General features: G+C 42.9%; 1 protein-coding gene across 1 annotated transcript in view; it reads right to left on the minus strand.

The window, feature by feature from the left end:
* Window positions 1-21,999, minus strand: part of shank1 (SH3 and multiple ankyrin repeat domains 1) — a 128,420-nt gene that overhangs the window by 51,751 nt on the left and 54,670 nt on the right. The window contains exons 3-9 of the mRNA XM_070551406.1: window positions 13,409-13,612; window positions 11,334-11,405; window positions 11,086-11,194; window positions 5,679-5,833; window positions 4,966-5,133; window positions 4,235-4,351; window positions 3,946-4,023 (exon numbers count right to left, since the gene is read on the minus strand). Coding sequence (XP_070407507.1) covers window positions 3,946-4,023; window positions 4,235-4,351; window positions 4,966-5,133; window positions 5,679-5,833; window positions 11,086-11,194; window positions 11,334-11,405; window positions 13,409-13,612 — 903 coding nt within the window. The remainder of the gene's footprint in view (window positions 1-3,945; window positions 4,024-4,234; window positions 4,352-4,965; window positions 5,134-5,678; window positions 5,834-11,085; window positions 11,195-11,333; window positions 11,406-13,408; window positions 13,613-21,999) is intronic.

The following is a 21,999-nucleotide window of genomic DNA, read 5'->3' on the forward strand; positions in this document are numbered from 1 at the left end:
TGCCCCGCAAAAGACTGCAAATGTAATACATGTGGGAAAATCGGACATTTTTCTAGAGTGTGTAAATCTCCTCATAAGCCTGTTAATGAAGTGACTGTGCCTGAAATGTGTGTTCTAACTGTTGACAATTGTGTCAGTAGTGACCCAGCTAAATTGATGTGCACTGTTGTTGTCACAGTACCAAATACTGCACAGGCATGTACTGTTAAGCTACTAGTAGACACGGGTTCTGGTGTTTCCATACTTCCTGAACATGTTTACAGCACCTATTTTGGCTCAGTTAAGTTAAGTAACCCAGCTGTTCAGCTTATTACATATTCAAAGGAGAAACTGGATGTATTAGGGTGTCTTAGAGCTGACATTACCTACAATGGCAAGAGTGCCCCCACAGACCTCTACATTGTGAGAACAGGAACACCCATACTGGGCATGGACTTGGTGACGGCCCTCCAGCTACACATAAAAGGGGGACGATTAGTCCTTGAGAGTTCCGAGGTATGCGCTACACTTCAACAAACCTCTGCTCTGCCCACTCACTGCAAACAGGAGTGTGAGTCTACAGTTGCATTCGGATGTGCAAAGGACTTTGTACATAAAGTGAAGGTGCGACCTGAAGTGAAGCCAATACAGCAGAAACTCCGACGCTTACCCCTGTCAGTCCGGGATGCTGTTTCCGCAGAACTCAAGAATCTGGAGGAACATGGTGTTATAGAGAAAATCGATGCATCTGAATGGGTCTCCCCGATTGTAGTCACTAGAAGGAAAACTGGTGACATACGCATGTGCGTTGATTTGAGAGAACCTAACAAAGCGGTGGTCGTTGACAGCCATCCCTTGCCACTGATAGAGGAAATACTGTCTGAGCTGCGTGGGGCTGTTATGTTCTCTACCCTGGATCTTAAATCCGCCTACCATCAGCTGAAACTACACGAAGACAGTAGAGGGCTCACTGCTTTCATTACACATGAAGGACTGTACCAGTACTGCAGAGTCCCCTACGGGTTGAGTTCAGCACCGGCAGCGTTCCAAAAGATGATGACGCAAATCCTATATGGCCAGAAAGGGGTGCAATGCTATCTTGATGATGTCATCATATACGGAATTTCAGAAGCTGAACATGAAGCCAACCTGCGTGCTGTGTTACACAGAATCAGCAAGGCAGGACTGAAACTCAATGTTGACAAATGTCAACTCCGTCAAACTACTCTGAGCTTTCTGGGTCAAAAGATTGGTCCAGAAGGTCTGCTGCCAGATGACTCTCATGTCACTGCTATCCTGCATGCTCCGCCCCCTACTGATCCGGCAACCCTGCGCTCGTTTCTTGGCTTGAGTGCATGGTACAGCAAGTTCGTACCAAATTATGCGACTGTTGTCGAACCTATGAGAGCTCCTCTGCGTAAGGACTGTTCATTCCACTGGAACAAGGCAGCTCAAGCAGCATTTGATCAAGTCAAGCAGTTAATCGTGCACAGCCCTGCTCTGGTAATGTTTGATCCCAGTAAGCCAACCATAGTCTCGACAGATGCCTCAGACTACGGTGTAGGTGCTGTTTTGACTCAACTTGACGGTAATGATGCAGAACAAACTGTTGCATTTGCATCTCGCAGCTTGTCTGATGCAGAGAGGAAATACTCAATCGTTGAAAAGGAAGCCCTAGCTTGCGTCTGGGCTGCGGAAAAATGGCGTACATGGCTCTGGGGCAGAAAATTCCTCCTACGAACAGATCACCAAGCACTTACAACACTGCTGACTACAAAGGGCAATAACAGAGCAGGTCTACGCATAGCCAGATGGTCAGCTCGCCTGTTGGAGTTTGACTATGAAGTGGAATATAGAACTGGATCATTGAACCATGTTGCTGACTGTCTTTCTAGGCTTCCACTTCCCGAGACGGACATGGCATGTGCAGAGAGTGTGGAGTCAGTTGCAGCCATCCTCACTGATCTGAGCGCTGTGTCTGGGGAAGACTTCCAGTCAGAGTGCAAAACTTGCCCAGTGTTCACAAAGCTCCGGGTGCAGATACAGAAGGGCTGGCCTGCTAGAAAGACATCACTGGAACCTGACTTACAGTCTTACTTCCCAATCCGCCATGAACTCGCGGTCCTTAACGAGTGCATTGTCAGAGGTACACATCGATTGCTGGTGCCTGAGTCGTTGCAGAAAAAACTCACTGACATAGCTCATGAATCTCACCAAGGTATTGTACGTACTAAACAACGCCTGAGGGAATTGTACTGGTGGCCCAAAATGGATTGTCACATAGAGACACTGATAAAGAATTGTGCAACGTGCCGACAGAACGACAAGTCCGCCGTCACCCATGATGCTCCACTTCAACCCATTCCTTTACCGGCTGCTGCTTGGGAAAAGGTGTCTGTGGACATCATAGGCCCTTTTGAAATAGCCCCTTCTGACTGTAGATTTGCCATTACATTGGTAGACTATTTTAGTAAGTGGCCTGAAGTAGCTTTTGCTCCCCGAGCTGATGCAGGTACTGTCATTCAGTTCCTTTCCGTAGTTTTCTCTCGTGAAGGGAATCCAAAGACATTGATAAGTGACAATGGCTCTCAATTCATCTCTGCTGAGTTCGCTGACTTCCTCAAAAGCAGGGGGATCCAACACCTGAGGTCCTCAGTGTATTACCCAAGAGCTAATGGGGAAGTGGAGAGATTCAATAGGTGCGTTAAAGACTGCCTACAGACTGCCTCGATTCAAGGTCAACCCTGGAAATCGTTCCTGAGAACTTACCTGATGGACTACAGAGCAACCCCTCATTCTACAACTGGAGTCTCCCCTTCAGAACTGCTCCATGGACGCCGAATGAGAACAAAGTTACAGGTAATAGATATGCCTGTTCCTCAGACAGAGAGGCAGACCATGTGCGAAAGAGTTAAAGATAAGCAATTGAAAATGAAGGAATACACTGATGCTCGCAGACGCGCAAAATCATCCAACTTTCAGGCTGGTGACAAGGTACGGGTTAGGAAGCCATGGAAGGTAAAGAAAGGAGAGTTAAAGTTTTCTAAACCAAAGACTGTCGTGACCAGGAAAGGACCAAATACTTATCTGCTGGATGATGGACGGACCTGGAACGCCTCACACTTATCGGCTCTGTCAGGGCTGAACACAGGTACTGATGCTGACACAAAAAATGGACTGTCATAAACCAGGAACTGATCTGGCATCTAACTCTGAGTCTGATAGTAGGCTTAGGCCCATCAGGATGAGAAAGCCACCTTGCTGGACCCAGGACTTTGTTATGGGGAAGTGAGTGTACTGAGTAATGTGAAATGTTAACGTGTATTAGGTGACCTACATCAGAATGATGAGGCTTAGTTCACATAAGGAATCCTTGTTCAAAAGGGGAAGATGTTGTGTCCACATACTGTTGCATGTGTTCTGTAGATGCATTTACTAGAAGCGCTAGAGGGCGCTAGTAAGTACGTTGTGGTTGTTGTGGTAAAAAAAAAGAGAAGTGAAGAAGAGAGAAATAAAGCGGGAGTTATCTCCGGTCCTCTGTTCCTACTTACGTGTGTGTGTAATGCTTGCTGGATTAGAGGCACACAACAATAGATAGAATTTGTAAGGATAACAGAAGTTGATTCCAGAGTTGGGGTGAAATAGTTTGGAAGGAGCGATCGCCTCGACTTTATATCTGGTCTTTGGAACTTCTAGAAGGTTCTGGTGTGTGGACCTGAGGGCTCGGGTCGGAGCATAAGGCTTTAACAGTTCAGTGATATAGGGGGGAGCTTGACCAGAGCCCTGAAAGTTATAGTCAGGATCCTAAAATGAACTCTAGAGTTAATGGGTAACCAGTGCGGAGACTTCTGTTGGAGAAACAAAAATAAACCTGGTTACATGATTCTCTATTGCATCTGCCTGAAGGCTCCTCAGATGAGTTCAGTGCTGTAATAAAGCTGTAGTTGGTAAACACTCAGCTTTTACCTGAAAGGGGGTCTGCCCACTGTTATTCTTCATGTCTTTATTTGCTCCACGATACAGCAGAATGCGTGCACAGCTTTCCTGTAACAAACAAACAGATTATCTAACTTTATTAACTCCCCTATACAATAATTTCAGCATTATTCATAAAGAGGAGAGATCTCTTTTGCGTAAAGAAGCAGCTGAGATCATCAGCTATTTCAAGAGCGGGTCACCTTTTAAGATTTTATCTGTCTTTAATCAGCCTGTACTACGGGTTTTACTGAGTTGTTGCATGCACTGCATGGGATACCTTGTTGTATAAAGCACACACGTGCAAGGCAGTGTTTCCAGAGGCATTCTGGGACAAGGAATCTGCCCCGTAGAAGAGAAGGTGCTCCAGATGCTGCGAGTTTCCGTTCTGACAGGCCTGTGAATCAACACCAGCACAGAGAAGAGACGGGAACTATTACAGAGCAGGAAGATGCACCAGAAGGGAAAAATTAAGAACAAAGAGCATGGCTAAATGCCTGAAAGATATAAGCACGCTTGTTAAAAAGAGGAAAAAATAGAAATATAATGAGAAGGACGAGAGAAAGAAATCAAGACTCAGAGGGTGAAAAAACAGAGAAATGTTAGTCTTATACGGTAGAGGAGGAACAGCCAGATAATAGTCTGAGTCCTAAACCATAGAAAAGCAAGTTCCTACACACACACACACACACACACACACAAATGCTGATGCAGTGCTGAGATGGATGGATGAATACCTTTACTTTTCCTCCTGCCTGGCTCCTTCATGGCAGTTCTAGGGCCACAGAAGCAGGTGGGTACGATGAGGGGTGGCAGGTGAGTCATGGTATGAACGGGTTTTGATGCAGACACAAACTGGAACACAGAGGACACTTTGAAATAGTGATCCATGCAGACGAGTGCAATATAAAATAAACATTTAAACCAGAAGTGTCTCCTCTGGTGTGTGATGTCACAAAACAAACAAGGACAGAATAATGAGCCGATTCAAACACGCCATCACAAACACACCTGATGTGTCTCATCCCAGCCGTTCTCGTCCCTGATGCCCAGCTTGGCGTGGTGATAAAGCAGTGTTTCACAGCAGGAGGTATCGCCTCCTGTTAGCACAGTGTGGTAGAGCGGCGTCAGCCCCCGCCGGTCCTTGTAGTCTGGAGACGCACCCAGAGAAAGAAGGACCTGCAGGACGAAATGAAATTTCATAATCTCACAAACAATCAAAATAATCTGAGAAAAAGCAGCCACAGTCCAAAAGTAGACAGAAGTATCAAACAAGGGCGCTTTAACTGATGACAAGGGATTCTGGCTGTTTGGATGTCAAACATAAAGACACAAACAGGTGATTTAATACTTTAAGTGTACCTGCGTCACTCTTTAATTAAACATTTAAGCAGTAAAAACTATCATGAGTATTATCTTTACTATGTGAGCAAAAATTTAGACAAGTATCTTATAATCAGGCAACCAGAAGACCGGTGAGGGGGCTTTTCTGGGTGAATATCCATCTTTATTATAAACAAGATGGGCTGTTTATTCTACTGATATACTGATCTACTGTTCCCTGTAGGTAAGAGGTGTAAATACAGTAAACTTTGACTAATTGGTATAATGAACTGAACTCAATGTGAAGTACCTTGAGACGGCCCTTGTTGTTACTTGTCGCTATATAAATAAACAGGATTGAAATGACTCATGGAAGGACACAAATGTCTTTGAGTGTTTACCAGCAGGGCTGTATGGCGGTGGCCTCGAACAGCCTTGTGTAGCGGTGTGAGTCCATCTTTGGCACGGAAGTCGATATGAGCGCCTCCATCCACCAGGACCCGGATGGCCTCCCCTCCACCTGGCTCACACTGCACTGCCAGCGACAGAGGAGTCTCTGGAGACAGCACAAACACATCCACTGAGCTGTGTGTGTGTGTGTGTGTGCGTGCGTGCGTGCGTGCGTGCGTGTGTGTGTGTGTGTGTGTGTGTGTGTGTGTGTGTGTGTGTGTGTGCGTGCGTGCGTGCGTGCGTGCGTGCGTGCGTGCGTGCGTGTGTGTGTGTGTGTGTGTGTGTGTGTGTGTGTGTGTGTGTGTGTGTGGTCACTCAGATAGACTAGCTTTAACAAAGCTCATTCTTGAGTCAGAAAGCTCGGTCGTTCTGTTTGAAATGAGAAGCTCTTTAGAAGAGAAGCCAAACATCTTCCAGACCAGGACATAGGACTTTTGCTTAGCCTGCTAGGGTTAGCTAGCCCTGGATGAGAATCATCACCAACATTCATTTGGACATAGATTTGTTTGTTTCAGGTTGTACAATAAAACGAGTCTGTGCTGTCGTGTAAAGTCTGGATTTGAAGAAGGGATTTAGGAGAGTGCAAGTTCTTCTGTGTTCCGGTTGTTCTGCCAGACAAAATGATCTTTGACTGATATAAACGCCGTGATCTTCCCCAGAAACACCGGTGCTTTAAGGAACCAGCAAAAAAATATGCCTGCATTTCTGTTCACAACACTATAGTTGCTAACAGCTCGGCAATTGGGAAGTGTCAAGATTGTCACCAAAGGTGAATAGCGAGGTTCTTCTGACATAAACAAAGTTAAACTCGGTGGCTTTTTGAAAATTCCTAATCAAGGAGCTAATTACGGGGCATCTAGAGAGCATGAGATGGTTGTTTCAGCTGAACACACACTCCTTTTCTAAAAACTTTGAATCAGCTGTTTGGCCTTCGTCCACACAACACAGAAACCAGGAAACTACAAAAAAGAAATGTGGCAACGCCCACTTTCTGTCCTCCAGATAGTTTGTGTATAAATTGCATTCCTACTGACCTCAGGTCTGTTCATTTATGTTCAGTTCAGATGATTTTATTCTATTCCTCTGACTAAAAGTTAATGTATTTAAGTTTTTTAGTGTTCAGCACCTCTTAGCAACCCTTTTCTGTGTTTTGCATTAATCATGTAAACTATCATTTGCGTTTGTTTTGTTTTGTTTGTTTCTGTCAGGGGACCCGGCTGTTTTCTAGGTGATCCATCATCCTGATGCCCCCGTGTGTTTTGCAGTGGGAGTGTGTTTCACACCCACTTACAGGCTGTGTTTTGTGTTTTGACACTTGCTCCCACGACGGCCGGAGTGACACAGAGCAACACACCCAAACTGAAAATGAGCCGTCTGCTGCGCCTTCTAAACACCTACAGGAGCTGAGAAAAGCCACCAAAGAGTGTGCGGCACTGTCTCAGATCCTCCACAAACTGTTAGGCCAACACACAGCAGAGCTGCAGGCAGAAAACAGAGGGAGAGATCTGCTGCTTGCAAACAGTTTAAAGGTTGGATTTAAACAGCGTCAAGTCACAAAGCTGCTGAGAGGGAGCTAATTCAGCTGCTAGAGTCAACTGAATAACAAACAACACTTTATTGTTCCATGTCTCAAAGATTTCAAGCACCTGTAATTAAAAAAACAGCAAAAGCTCGATTTTTGGGCTCATCTGGGTTCATTTAGCAAGGGCAGTTTAGCTGTAATCTGTTTTAAACTAGAAAAGTTAAGATATTAAAAAGCTAAAATAGCTCACGATAAAAAGAACAGAACGTTCACTTTTTCTCACTTTACACACAGAGTCAAATTTCTTTTATTGACCCTTTGCACGTGACGTCACGCCACTCATGTGACCGCCCCCCCCCCCCCCCCCCTCGCCATGATGGACGGCAAAAAGACCGTTTACACCCGTAGAAACTCCAGTGAAGTTTGTCAAAAGAAGCCAGTTTGTAGCCTTTTATGGCTTTTATTTAGTTGATTTGACAGTAAAATGGTTTTAGCTTGCTGCGTGGTCGGCTGCACTAACAGACAAGGACGTAAACTCAACTCGATTTGTTTTTTTAATAACTTTGATGGAGACTGAGGACGGAGATGAACTGCAGCGATCAATCAAGCTGACTAGCAGGCCTCAGATTAGCAGCGAACATGTTTTTACCGGGTAAGATTAACATTCATTTATTTCACGAGGAAGACATTGACAGGGATAAATGTGATGTGTTTATACTAGTTATTGATAATCCTGATGGATGGGTATTTCACCATGGAGGCTGCCCGCCGTCCACTGTAGTGTAAAGCGAGACAATTATTAACAATATTAAAGCTTTGATGTATGATTACGTGTGTTAAAATGACGTTATTTATTTATATGATAAATGATAAATGACCCGCACTTGTATAGCGCCTCTCAGAGTAAGGACTCCAAAGCGCTTTACACTACAGTGTATCATTCATCCATTCACACACACACTCACTGATGGTGATGAGATACGATGTAGCCACAGCTGCCCTGGGGCGCACTGACAGAGGCGAGGCTGCCGAGCACAGGCGCCACCAGTCCCTCCGACCACCACCAGCAGGCAAGGTGGGTTAAGTGTCTTGCCCAAGGACACAACAGCAGAATTCTCTGTCCGGAGCCGGGATCGAACCTGCAACCTTCTGATTACTGGACAACCCGCTCAACCTGTTGAGCTACTACTGCCCATAATTTATTTATATGAGCGTCGACGTTCAGAGATCTTCTCATTCCGGTGTGAGAGCAGCAGCTGAACCCAGTGACACCCCCGCAACAGGAGCTGGTAGGGATCCGGACTTTTTAAAAATCAGCTTTGGTGTAAAGTGAAACGCTGTTTACAACATAAAGTTATAAATACAGAGGGGTGAATTTAGGCAAAGTCAACAACATGTTTACATCGATGAACAGCTGCAGAGAGAACGTAAGCTAACGTTGGTAAGCTAGTTAGCATACCGCTCTCCATGAGCCCCCGCTAGATGCGCTACTTCTTCTGATAACTGAACTGGGCATGAACTAGTTGAAGGAATGCTGGAGGAGTTTTGTTTTTGTTTTGATCGCAAAAACAGTTTCAGGCTCTACTTTTCCCTTTGTTTAGTAATCGTGTCGCTCACTGTTTACATGCTTTTGCCGTCCAGCATGGTGGACCCACGTGATTAGGTGACGTCAGTGCAAAGGGTCAATATGTTCAAATTAAACTATGTTGAAGCGCTAAGCTAACAGGTAATAGCATTCTTTACAGTAGCTAAAAGTAAATTGTGACATCTCAATGCATTTTGGGAGACAGCCCTAGACAAACACGTGTGCATTTTGCATCGCGCTTATCGGTTTGAGTGACTCTGCTCATCACAAAGTTGTAGTTTCATCTTTAAAAGATGTTCTAAAAGGATGGAACTAGCTGGGGACTGTGCAAATCGGACTTTAGATACCCAGATCGGAGGTTGGGAGGACATTGATCATCCCTTTTTCAAAGGTCTGCAACAATGTGACACCGCAGGAAAGTGAAATGGTCAAGCTAAAAGACGGGCAAACCAAAGCAGTGGCTGTATTCATGTGGAAGGGTGGATTTTCACTATGTGGAAGAGATCAAGGGGAGCTTGTGGGTTTTTTTCATTCGTTTCTATACAAATTTCTACATTTTGTATGGGAAAAGTCCTACATCCAAGAATATTGAGCTGATACTATCAACGCTCCCAGATTTGGAGTTATCTAGGAGGCAGCGAGGAAACAAAGGGGTCCAGCTAAACGTCTCGGACAAACAGCATCCAAACATGGATGGAGAGGTGGGTAGCCTGATTCATGCTTCTCCGTCAGCGCCGTGTTATATTCGGTATATACGGTTACGGATATATACATATTATTTCATTCATTATTTCATTCATTCATTTGATTCATACTTCTCCGACTCCTGGGGAGTGTTGCAAAGCAATTCCCCGGCAGGACAATAGAGGGCGTAGTACTGTTCTGTGGTATCCTGTCATGTATCGGTCCAAGATAGTGTGTTTATATTGTGGTTTTTTTAATATAAGAGACTTTTGAACACAGACAGATTTGTCTTGCATCCTCCTCCACCTCTTCATGCGCTCGCCACCTCTAAACCCACGTTTCCTTTAATTTCCGTCCACAAATAAAACGCTTGCTGCGCATCTTTTCACTCCTCCAGTCACGGAAGAACTAAACGTTCATGTTATTAGAGTTTTTTCGCGAGGTGTTCTTCAAGCTTCTCCGTGTCTGCCGCTAGTTATCCTCGGCTCTCTTTATGTTTTTGAGGGCGCAATGGCGGCGCTGTAGACAACAGCGGCGTCCTGACCAATCACAAGCTTGCGTTCTCCGTCTCGACTGACGGATGTTTAGAAAAGAGAGCTCGACTCCGTCCGTCCTTGCGGAGCTCTCCGGCAGGCCCGCAAGGATGTTGCGTGTCTCCGCACTGACACAGACGGAGAAGCATGAATCAGGCTTAAAAAAGTACCATTTCACTTCGAGAAAATGTTACTTGAGCACTGTAATTAACTGTTTGAGCATGAAAGTTTGAATTTTGTTTCTGTCGATTTGTTTTTTGATGTATAAGCGCTCTGACTGTGTTTATTTCAATAGATAAATGTGATTTGTTAGTTTAGCATTAGCAGCCAGCCAGCAGCACTTGTGCAGTGACATCAACTGTAAAGTACGCTATAGCAGCACCTAGTCAGGAGCATATTTCTGCCATATGACAACTAAACTAAAACTCACAACCTGAGCCAACATCAAAGCTATTGCAGCACTCCACCTGACCCAAGGTGACCTAAGGTGACCCAAGGTGACCTAAATGCCAGAAACTCTGAATTGTTCTGCAAATCAGAAGCCAACACATGGCATGGCTAATCAGCATGCCATTATTATCATCCCCTAAATGATAAATTACCCGCATTTGTATAGCGCCTTTCATAGTCAGAGGACTCCAAAGCGCTTTACACTACAGTGAATCATTCATCCATTAGTTCACACACATTCACACACTGATGGTGGTGATCTACGATGTAGCCACAGCTGTCCTAGGGCACACTACATCTATATTTATCATACACTAGGTACGTGTCTTGCCACATGAATAGCAGAAGTTTAGCTCACCAGCATCAATTAATCTGTGAAAAACGTTTCAAATACGCAAAATTTCATAAATAACGAGCAAAAAATGACAGTTATTCATGTTAACAATTAAGCTGCTTTTAAAGACTCGTTTGTAGACTGTGTGCTCTTTAACTTCAGCAATATTACACTTTAGTAGAAAATAACTTCATTTTCATACTGTATGTTAAATGACTACAATATTAAACTGATGTGTAGCTCTTCCTACCACCAGTGTCAGGATCCTGGTAGTTGGGATCAAGGCCCTTGTCTAGGAATTTGCCCATCTTGTCCACAGCGCTGGTCTGAATGTAATCCATGAATTTATTAAGGCTGGCCTGTATGGGGAGACAGTGTTAAAACAGAAATAACTTAGAAATAGAAGAAAGGGGAGCTCAAATGGTCATAAAATGCTATGCGACATAAAACCCAGAATATAAAAGCTCTGCTCTTCACCCATTTAGAAAGATTTCATACCTTCGTGTGCAGCTTGGCCAGCTGTTTCTCGTCCAGATTTGTTTGTTTGTACACCCTGGTTTTATATCGAAACTAAACAGAAACAGAGAAATGGGATATGAAGAGTTATTACTAACACAGAGGGCCTTTGTCCTCAATTCTCTTGGCTTTTGGCCTAGATCCACAAAATTATGGCCTGTAGATTTATTAAACAGACAGCCTTTATCGGGTTTGCTAGGCATTACTCTTCAACTCCACAAAAGACCAGACACTGTCTGACATAACAGCAGCTTGCAAGTAGTTTGGAGCCTTAGTTGGTGTAATGTTGGGGAAAGGAAGAACAAACTGAAAAATGTTACTTTAATCCTGCAGGATTCATGTGTTCTGATCTAAATCAGTCAAAAGCCAGTTGGCTATTTGTTGTCTAAATAGATGTTTATGTTTATGTATTTAGCAGACGTCCAAAGCGACTTACAGGTGATAATCAAGCCAGCAGGTTGCCCTTGAGGCTAACAGCAAACACTATGCAGTCAGTCCCGTGGCAGTGAGGCAGTATAATCAATAATAATAATAATAATGATGAACAAATGAGTGAATGAATAAATGAGGGAAGCAAACAGGAAGTGGACAGTAGAGTGGGGGACGGGTGCAGGGAGGGTCCTAGTTTAGAAGATGCTCTCTGAAGAGCAGGGTCTTCAGGAGTTTCTTGAAAATCGACAAGGACGCCCCTGTTCTGGTAGTGCTTGTTAGGTCATTCCACATCTGTGGAACAACACATGAAAAGAGTCTGGATTGTCCTGAGCGTGGTGTAGGCACTGCTAGTCAACGATCCTTTGATGACCGGAGCGTCCGGGCCGTGGCGTAAGCCTTTACAAGAGGATTCGGGTAGATGGGAGCAGTAACATCCAGGACTTGCAGATTAGGCAAATGTTATTAGATCTAATGGGATTTATAGATCTAGAATCTTGCAAAGATTCTTAATACCAAATTATTTTGTTTAAGTGGCAATGTGTATTTTTTACCTTTAATCTCTGGAACTTATATCAAAATTTTGTTGAAAATGAATCATCATGCCCAGTTGTTGAAGAGTATTGGCGGCTTTGTAACATAATCATAAAAATCTGGTCTAAAATACGTGGGAGCGGGTCTGAGGCCCAATCCCAATACTTGCACTGCACCCTGCGGTCTTCAGCAAAGTGCACTTGGAGAAAGTATGCAGTAAGTTTAGGAGTGCGAGGTACAAAAGTGTGCAAATAATTGTAGAATTGAGACAGGGAGCATCGACCACAGCTGTGTAAAGACCTAGTTTGAACGTCCTACAGATGTGATCTGGACCGACAGACTCTATATAGACATGATCTGCACGTCATGCGACATTGACTGTTTGCAGGGACCGCACGCCGGGATGCTGGTCGCTGTGATGTTTTTAAATTACCTTTTTTAACAACTTTCAAACAACCAGACAATTATTTCAAATACATTTACGTTTTGCTTTGTCTAAAAGTTTCAGAGCATCAATAAATCACTACTTTCATTTGAAAATACATACTTTCAGAAAAGGCACATGAGCCTTTTCTACCGCAGCAATGGATTGTGGGTAATACACTTCACCCAAGTGCATATCGATGCGAACTTGGGTGAAGTGCAGATCAAGAGAATTGTGACGCACTCGTTCCCCTGGCCGGGATCACCCTGTTGAAGGGCGCGAGTGTGGAAGTGCGAGTATTGGGATTGACGCCACATTAGACACCATGTTTCCTTCTACGTTAACCTGTGAGGTCAAAATGCATTTACTGATTTGTACCAAACGGTTACAAAACTTCCACCGTTCATAATCGTTGTTATACACATTTACCTCTGCACTCATTTGTCATTTTGATGGAGGTTGCACTCCCAGGGATTTCTGACTCTAATGGCCATCCGTTGGTAAGGTCTTACTCAAATAAAAACACACACATGGTCACTTTAAAGTTCTGCTTGTTTCAGCCAGTGGTTGGTGTTTCACGTTAATTCTTTCAAACTGCTCCAGAGAATCTGTGATTGCTTCTCAAAAGAATGACAGTGACATCTTGAGGACACTCAGGCTGTAACTGCACCTCTAAGTACGGCACCCCTTTTTCAAAGGATTGTGGGTACTCTCTGAGCAGCCTCTCCTCCTCCAGGAACTTGGCATCATGTCCGTCTGTGGCAGGCTGGAACAGACCGTAGTTCAGGACGTCTCGCAGCGATTCGGTCAGAGAGCACAGCACCTGCTGTTTGGCCTTCCATACGGTGGCGTCTGGGTTAAACCGCAGACATTTCTGCAGAAAAACACACATGTAAACAAAACTCACTGGGATGTGGGAAACTGTGTGTTTAACACATTTAATGTTTGCACCCAGCAGACACAATGATGCATAAAATAAAGGACTAACTACTTTATATAAAACTGTCTGAGCATCCAAAGTGCAGATCAGTTGTGTCGAGCCTTGGTTTAGAAACCCTCTCCGGAGACAGAAACCCTAAAGACAAGCCAGCAGCACGCCACCAGGGTCAGGCAGGCAGTTTCCATCTGGGAAAGCATGGCAGCCTTCTTGCATCCAGAAAAGCTGCGTTTAAGAGATGCTGTCTGTAGAACAGCAAGTACTGCTCATCGTTTCTGTAGAACTGAAGTTTGCTGCTGGAAACAATATTATGGGATGTTTTTCAGCAGGGACGAGTAGACTGGAAGAAAACACCAATGCCAGAAAGTATACGGAGTTCCTAGAGGATAATCTGCAGCAGAGACCTGAGACAGAGGAATCAAAACTGAACACAGGTGAAACCCAAAATGTGAGAGTCTTGTGAAAAAGTTATTTTATGTCAGTAATTCAACTAAAAAGTACGAGACGTATGAGACTGGCTCATTCCATGCACAGTCAGGTATTTCAAGTCTTTATTTGTTATAAATGCGATGATTATGGCTTACAGCATTTTGAAAAACCCTCAAAATATCAGACAATTAGAACATTGTGAAGAGGTTCAATATTCTAGACTCAAAGTGTCACACTCTAATCAGCTAATGAATCCAGAACACCTGCAAAGGGTTCCTGAGCCTTTAGATGGTCTCTCAGTCTAAGTTAGATTACTGACATAAATGGACTGATGCACCATACTCTCATTTTTTATCAGGATGTGTGTGGAACTGCAACAGTAAAATCTGGAAATGGGTCTCTCACCTGACTGTGGAGGACTTTTGTCTCATTGTACTTACAAAATATTTTCATTTCAGAGGATTTAAACTGCCTTTTTAGGGTAAAGGACAGATATTCTCCTTCAGGATGTTTGGGTAGAGAGCAGAATTCATGGTTATGAATGGTCCAGATCCTGAAGCAGCAATGCCACCAGACCATTACACTACCACCACCATGTCTGACTACTGGGTTGATCATTATGTGGAATGCTGTGTTATTACTCCAGTTGTTACAGAACACACCCAGTCCTTGAGGCTGCTATCCAATAAGTTATAGTTGTTTCCCTGATTTTAATCAGCATATAATGAGCCGGCTGCTGCAGAGCCTGATGAGCTGCTGAACAGGTGAATAAACTGTGTTGGAGCAGAGAAACAACAAAAACACGCTGGACAGTGGCCCTTGAAGACCAGATTTGTTCATCCCCGCCCATGGGGTTCCACTTTAGCTTCTTCTTTCCACAGAATATATTCCAAAAATCTTGAGGGATCATCAAAATATTATATTTTCTAAGTCTGAGTTGGGAATTTGCTTTTGATGTTGTTGTTGAGCAGTTTTCTTCTAACGCTCCCATGGGGATATTTTATTTGTTTGTCTGTTTGTTTGTTTGTTTGTTTGTTTGTTTGTTTTCCAATTTCTTGTAAACTGGCATGGATGACCGAGAGGATATATTAGTGAATGATTCTAGCCTGCCTCCTTTACAAACAATGTAACTTGAGACATCTTTATTTTGAATGATCCTTGTTTTAAATGTTTGAAATAATTAAATAATTACATTTTATCATTGTTTTCACTGAGGATTCATTTTCTATTCAGTGTCAGCTACTTCAAATATCTTTTGTAAAAGTTGAATAAAATAAATTCTCTTTTGTTTTGTAAACATGTATTTCATGTCTCTGGAGGAGCCCTGACCTGAGGATTGGACCTTCTCTGTAGAAACAGGTGCTCAGTGACTGCAGCACACAGAGGCTGTTCACCCTTGGACCAGAGGGGGGAGACAGTGTCAGAGGAAAATGGGTAATAGATAGTGGCCTTGGTCAGCAAAAAAAAAAAAAAAAAAAACATATGAGCATCAGTTTTGTGCAGCTTTGGAGGTCTCCTTAGGGGTCATGAACATCCAAAATGCATAACGGCTCAGAGGCTTGATCAGCAAAGTGGAATATAACTCACAACACAGATGGCTGACAGGCTGTTGGCATTGCTCTCTTACAATCTATCTCCTCCCCTCTCTCTGCCTCTTTCCCTCGACATGCCCAGAGTGTAGTTGAGAGGCTTTCTGACCTTGAGCCAGCAGCCAGATGATTGGTCCACACACAGCACAGCTGCAGGAACCACTGTGTCTGACCGCCTCTTGGCTTTTTGTTTTTTCTCTTTACACCTCTGTGACATTCAGTCTTTGTCACTTAATACCATCACACACGCACACACACATTTTATGTGTGTGTGTGTGTGTGTGTGTGTGTGTGTGTGTGTGTGTGTGTGTGTGTGTGTGTGTGTGTGTGTGTGTGTGTGTGTGTTACATAAAAAAAGATACGCTCAGAGGTTTTGTGCAGAGGAGTAACATCACATCTTCTACCTCGTTTTTTTTTCAGTCAACTCCATTTGAGCACAGCCAACACCATCACCTTGGCAACCGGTTCATTAGTGGAGCAAGCTGCTTGTTGCCATAGAGACATGCCTGTGTTCCCTGTGAGTTGTGGTACTATAATGTGTGTGTGTGTGTGTGTGTGTGTGTGTGTGTGTGTGTGTGTGTGTGTGTGTGTGTGTGTGTGTGTGTGTGTGTGTGTGTGTGTGTGTGTGTGTGTGTGTGTGCGTGCGTGCGTGCGTGTGTGTGTGTGTGTGTGTGTGTTTTACAGTACTGTAGCAAAATGGAGCAGAGTAAAAGAGAGGAGGAGGGGTGGTCTGAGAATTTGTGAGAGCTCAGGAGGATAAAGACGCATGCCTGTTTGTATTAGATTACATTTCTTACCAGTGCAGAGACACGGGGATGCACACTTACAGCACCATCAGAGGCTGGGAGCAAACACAGCCTCAGCAGGAGAGGATGAAGGTCAGGGGTGCAGCTTCCGCACACAGTATAATACACAGCATGGAGTGGGTTTGAGAAGGTGATGATTAGATGTTCAAAACATTCACAGAACTAACAGTTGTTGAACCTATTTTCTCGATCAGCGTTAAGCCTCGGTTCAGTAGACTGACTTTTATCACACTGAATGTTCTCACATTACAGTCCATGTCACTGTGGCACACTCTGTACAGTCTTTTTCCTGAATGAGTCTTGCAGCTGGGCGTTTAGAGCACCCTCTAGTGGCTAACAAAATAATCAAGCAACTGTCCATCTGAGCCAAAACAAGGTGATTCAATTTGTCTATTAATAAACTACATAAAAAAATAATGAGCTGAATATCATGAATATTATTTTAGAATTCATGAATGACAACAAGAACAATATATTTTTTTATGTTGCTTGTGGTCACTTTCTTTAGAACTGCCATTGTTCAAGACCGCCTGGCCATGTTTATCTTTATCTTTGAATAAATCTGTCAAAAAAGGTTCTATCTGCACAAAAGCTTTACCTCATTATGAGGACAAGCTTAGCTTTCTATATCTGTAAATATTTTGCAGTTATTGTGTGAATGCTGTTAAGCAAATTCCTATCACTTTTTTTTTACCTAAAACTCTATTGGGTTCCCTTTAACTTAGAGAATTCATTCAAAGTTTAACAAACTCACAAGACTTTCCTGTTTAACATATTAAAGAGGCTTTTTGATATCTTTTACGGTTTTTCTAAAATCGCAGGTAGAAGTTGAGGTACGACTTGAAATTTTCAGAAAAATTCACAAAAGTTATAATGGGGAAATATAGGAGCAGTGACCCTCCCTTGATCCATTTCTGGCAGTGTCCCAAGAGAACCGTAGGTCCGATTGGAATGTGACGCACACTGGCTTACAACTAACGAATATACCTTCGTTTTGAGCTATAATTCATGACTGTACTCCAAACATTGTGGTCGTACGGTTCATTTGTTTGAGAATATTAAAATTTTAAAAAATGCTTCCCACCACTCTAAACTGAAAATTCCACACTCTAACTTTTGAACTCCACATCTTCTGTGAACAACTCTTTACTACCCCCAGATTGTTTGGACTACCAAAACAAATTATATCTCAAAATGTAGGAAGCTTTGTCAGCTTTCCGGAATGGGTTTCATTTTATCTGTAAGTGTTAATGTTCTTTCACTACAAGCCTCAGAAAGAGGAGAGACCCAGATTTTCTCTCTTTGAAACACGTTAAAAGAAACTGAGATTTTCTCCTCTGATCGGCTTCAGACAGCTAAAATGTTCTCGTCATAGCTTCTAGACAATTCAAAGTAGGCACACAAAAATTCACACACATAACCACCAAAGCCTTCTGCCACTCACGCTTTTTGAACTTTTCCAATCGGGGCTGCAGTTTCTCAATGGTGATGAGACGTTTCAGAGGTCTGAAATGATATCTGAGCAGCTGAGCACTGTTAAATGCATGATTTATGAAATCTAGAAACAAAAATTTCCACCGACCACCTCTTTTACAGTACACTAATGATTTTCTCCAATTCTTTGGGTTATTTTGTCAGCTTCGAAGTGCTGTCTTTGGTTTTCCTGTAGGTTTTACGGTTTCTGTGCTACATGTGTCAGAAAGAGGACTGTGCCAGCTTTCCTCCATTTAAACCTCTTATAAAATAGGCTCCTGTGGGTGACAGATAGCTGGAATGTTCTGCTCATAGCTTCTAGAACATTAATAGTAGGCACACAAGACTTCATACAGATGAGATTCTGCCAGTCATTCTGTTTGAATTTGTCCAATCCCGTTTTTGAATGGTGATGAGACATTCAGAGCTCTGGCATGACATCTGAGCAGCTGAGCACTGTTAACTGCATGATTTATGAAATCTTGAAACAAAAATTTCCACCGACCACATCTTTTATAGTACATTAATAATGTTCTCAAATTCGTTAGGCTATTTTGTCCGCTTCCAAGTGATGTCTTTGGTTTTCTTGTAAGTTTTACGGTTTTTGTGCTACACACGTCAGAAAGAGGACTGTGCCAGCTTTCCTCCATTTAAACCTCTTATAAAAAGGCACCTGTGGCTGACAGACAACTGAAATGTTCTCCTCATATCTTCTAGAACATTTGAGATAGGCACACAAGACTTCACATGGATGTCCTCCAAAGGCTTCTGCCGCTCACGCTTTTTGAATTTTTCAAATCGGTGCAGTACTTTTCGAATGGTGATGAGAAGATTGACAGGTCCAATTTCACTTCTGAAGCACATATTTAAAGGCTTCTCTCATTAACAGGAGTACAGCTGCAGGCCTCCAACAGCCGGGGGCAAAGGCGGGAAAACAGCGCTGCTCTCTGATTGGCTGAGAATGTTCAACCATTTTCTGTCCAATCAGGATCGAGCACCCACACATCTGATACATCAAATCGACCGGCTTGGTCTCAGGAATTTTGTATTAAATGTTAAATGCGTTATCTGTTAACATGGTAACAAGCTGCTTAGTAACAACATTTCCTACAATTTAGACACTACTGTATCAAAGTCATTTAACATACAAACATTATTTAAATTTTAAAAAGGTCATGGCACATTGAACATAAGGATATTGAAGTAGATTTTTGTCATCTGTTACCATGGTAACACAAGTGCATAAGGATATCCTCAAACAAGTCTCACTGAAATGAATGTGAAAAGCCTAATATTGAGCCTATAACATACTGCTGTTTCTTATCTTTCTGAGCTCTATACACTTAAAACTATAGCAGCATAACTGACATTTTAACACTAGTCAGAAGGCAGGAACCACACCCCTCCTCCTTCGCTGCTCTCTGATTGGCTGAGAGTTTTCAATCGTCTTCTGCTTAAAAGGAAATATGCACCCACTCATATGATACATCAATTCAACCTGCTTGGTCCCAGGAGTCTTGTATTAACTTGATATTGTGTTCTGCGTTACCATGGCAATGTGCTTAGCAACAACATTTGACAACATTTAGACACAACTGTATCAACATACTTTAATATAGAAATGTTTATCAAAGTTTAAAAAAGTCATGTGACCTTGTACATTGCTTTATTAAAGCAGACTCCTGTCATCTGTTACCATGGCAACACAATGAACTATTAATCACTTTAATCAAGTCTCATAGGAATGAATATAAAAAGCTGAATATTGAGCCAATTACACACTTCTGTTTTTGAACTTTTTGAACTATCTCTACTTAAAACTAGAAACAAGTTAAATTTGATTAACCATCAGAAGGTGGGAAAGTGCCCCGTTCCCTCCCAGCTCCCTGATTGGTTGAGAGAGGTCAATCATCTTCTGGCTTGTGGCACTCACACGTGAGACATCAAATCGATCAGCTTGGCCTAAGGAATCCATCCACGTATAAATCCATACATGCTTCTATCCATCAATCCATCCATCCATCCATCCACATATAAATCCATACATGCTTCTATCCATCAATCCATCCATCCATCCATCCATCCACATATAAATCCATACATGCTTCTATCCATCAATCCATCCATCCATCCATCCACATATAAATCCATACATGCTTCTATCCATCAATCCATCCATCCATCCATCCATCCATCCATCCACTAAACCATCTAACAGCCATCCAACAATCCATCCAACATTTCATTCATCCAACCATTCATCCATATCAAGTCTGAGCATATGTTAATCTATCAGTTTCGGATATCAGTAAATGTTTCTAAATTCACAGTTCAGCCAATTGTAAAAATTTACCTATTAAACTATTCTCATTCATATGCCAGCTGTTTAAACATTTCAAATTTTGAATTTTTAATCAATGTTCAAAGATTAAAGTTTTCTGCTGTTTAGCATTTTTTTGTCCTTTCTCCACCTATATTCTGAGCTTTATTACACTTTTTGGTGATTTTTGCTTCTAAACCTTTAAATACATTCAGCTCATTTTGACAGTTTAGCTTAGTTTCAGCTTCACTTCAACTATTCAGCAGCTTCAGCAATCAGTTCCTAAATTCAGCATATGATGCTAATTTCAAAGTTCAGCTAAATGTAAAAATTAAACTTTTAAACTAGTCCTACTGAAATAACAAGTGTTTAGACATTTTAGCTGTCCAGTTTTTTAAACAATGTTCACAGACTTCAGTTTTCTGCTGTTTAGGATTAGTTTTCTTGATTCTTCACTTACTTTTTGTGCTTTATTTGCTTGACGGTGTTTTTTGCTTTCACATCTTTCAATTCATTCAGCTCATTTGCCAGTTTGGCTTAGTTTCAGCTTCACTTAAGCTATTCAACAACTTCAGCAATCAGTAAAAAAAAAATTGCATAAGATGCTAATTTCACAGTTCAGCTAAATGTAAAGATTAAACTGTTAAACTTGCCCAACTGAAATAACAGGTGTTTAGACATTTTAGCTGTCCAATTTTTATACAATGTTCACAGATTTCAGTTTTTTGCTATTTAGGATGATTTTTCTCCATTCTTAACTTACTTTCTGTGTTTTATTTGTTTGATAATGCTTTTTGCTTCTACATCTTTCAATACATTCTGCTCATTTTGACAGTTTTGCTTAGTTTCAGCTTCAGTTCAGCTGTTCAGCAGTTCAGCTTACAGTTTCAGCTATTCAGCATTCAAACAGCATTTCTGCAAGAAATGCAAATTTTTCTAGTTTTGTTTGACGTCGTCTTCCTCCGCTTATCCGGGTCCGGGTCGCGGGGGCAGCATCCCAACTAGGGAGCTCCAGACCATCCTCTCCCCGGCCACCTCCACCAGTTCCTCCGGCAGGACCCCAAGGCGTTCTCGGACCAGATTGGAGATGTAACCCCTCCAACGTGTCCTGGGTCGACCCGGGGGCTTCCTGCCGGCAGGACATGCCTGAAACACCTCCCCAGGGAGGCGTCCAGGAGGCATCCTGACCAGATGCCCAAATCACCTCAACTGCTCTTTCGGTCATTACCCGAAGCTCATCATCCATAGGTGAGGATTGGGACGTAGATCGACCGGTAAATCGAGAGCCTGGCTCTCTGGCTCAGCTCCCTCTTCACCACGACAGATCGGCCCAGCATCCACATCACTGCAGACGCTGAACCAATTTGTCTGTCGATCTCTCGATCCCTCCTACCCTCACTCGTGAACAAGACCCCAAGATACTTAAATTCTGCCACTTGAGGTAGGACCTCTCTCCCGACCCGGAGTTGGCAAGCCACCCTTTTCCGGTCGAGAACCATGGTCTCAGATTTGGAGGTGCTGATCCTCATCCCAGCCGCTTCACACTCTGCTGCGAACCTACCCAGCAAGAGCTGAAGGTCAGAGCTGGATGAAGCTAGGAGGACCACATCATCCGCAAAAAGCAGAGACGAAATTCTCCTGCCACTACACTCGACACACTCCACACCACGGCTGCGCCTAGAAATTCTGTCCATAAAGGTAATGAAC

Source organism: Nothobranchius furzeri, chromosome 5 (assembly GCF_043380555.1).
Source record: "Nothobranchius furzeri strain GRZ-AD chromosome 5, NfurGRZ-RIMD1, whole genome shotgun sequence".
Classification (NCBI taxonomy): domain Eukaryota; kingdom Metazoa; phylum Chordata; class Actinopteri; order Cyprinodontiformes; family Nothobranchiidae; genus Nothobranchius; species Nothobranchius furzeri.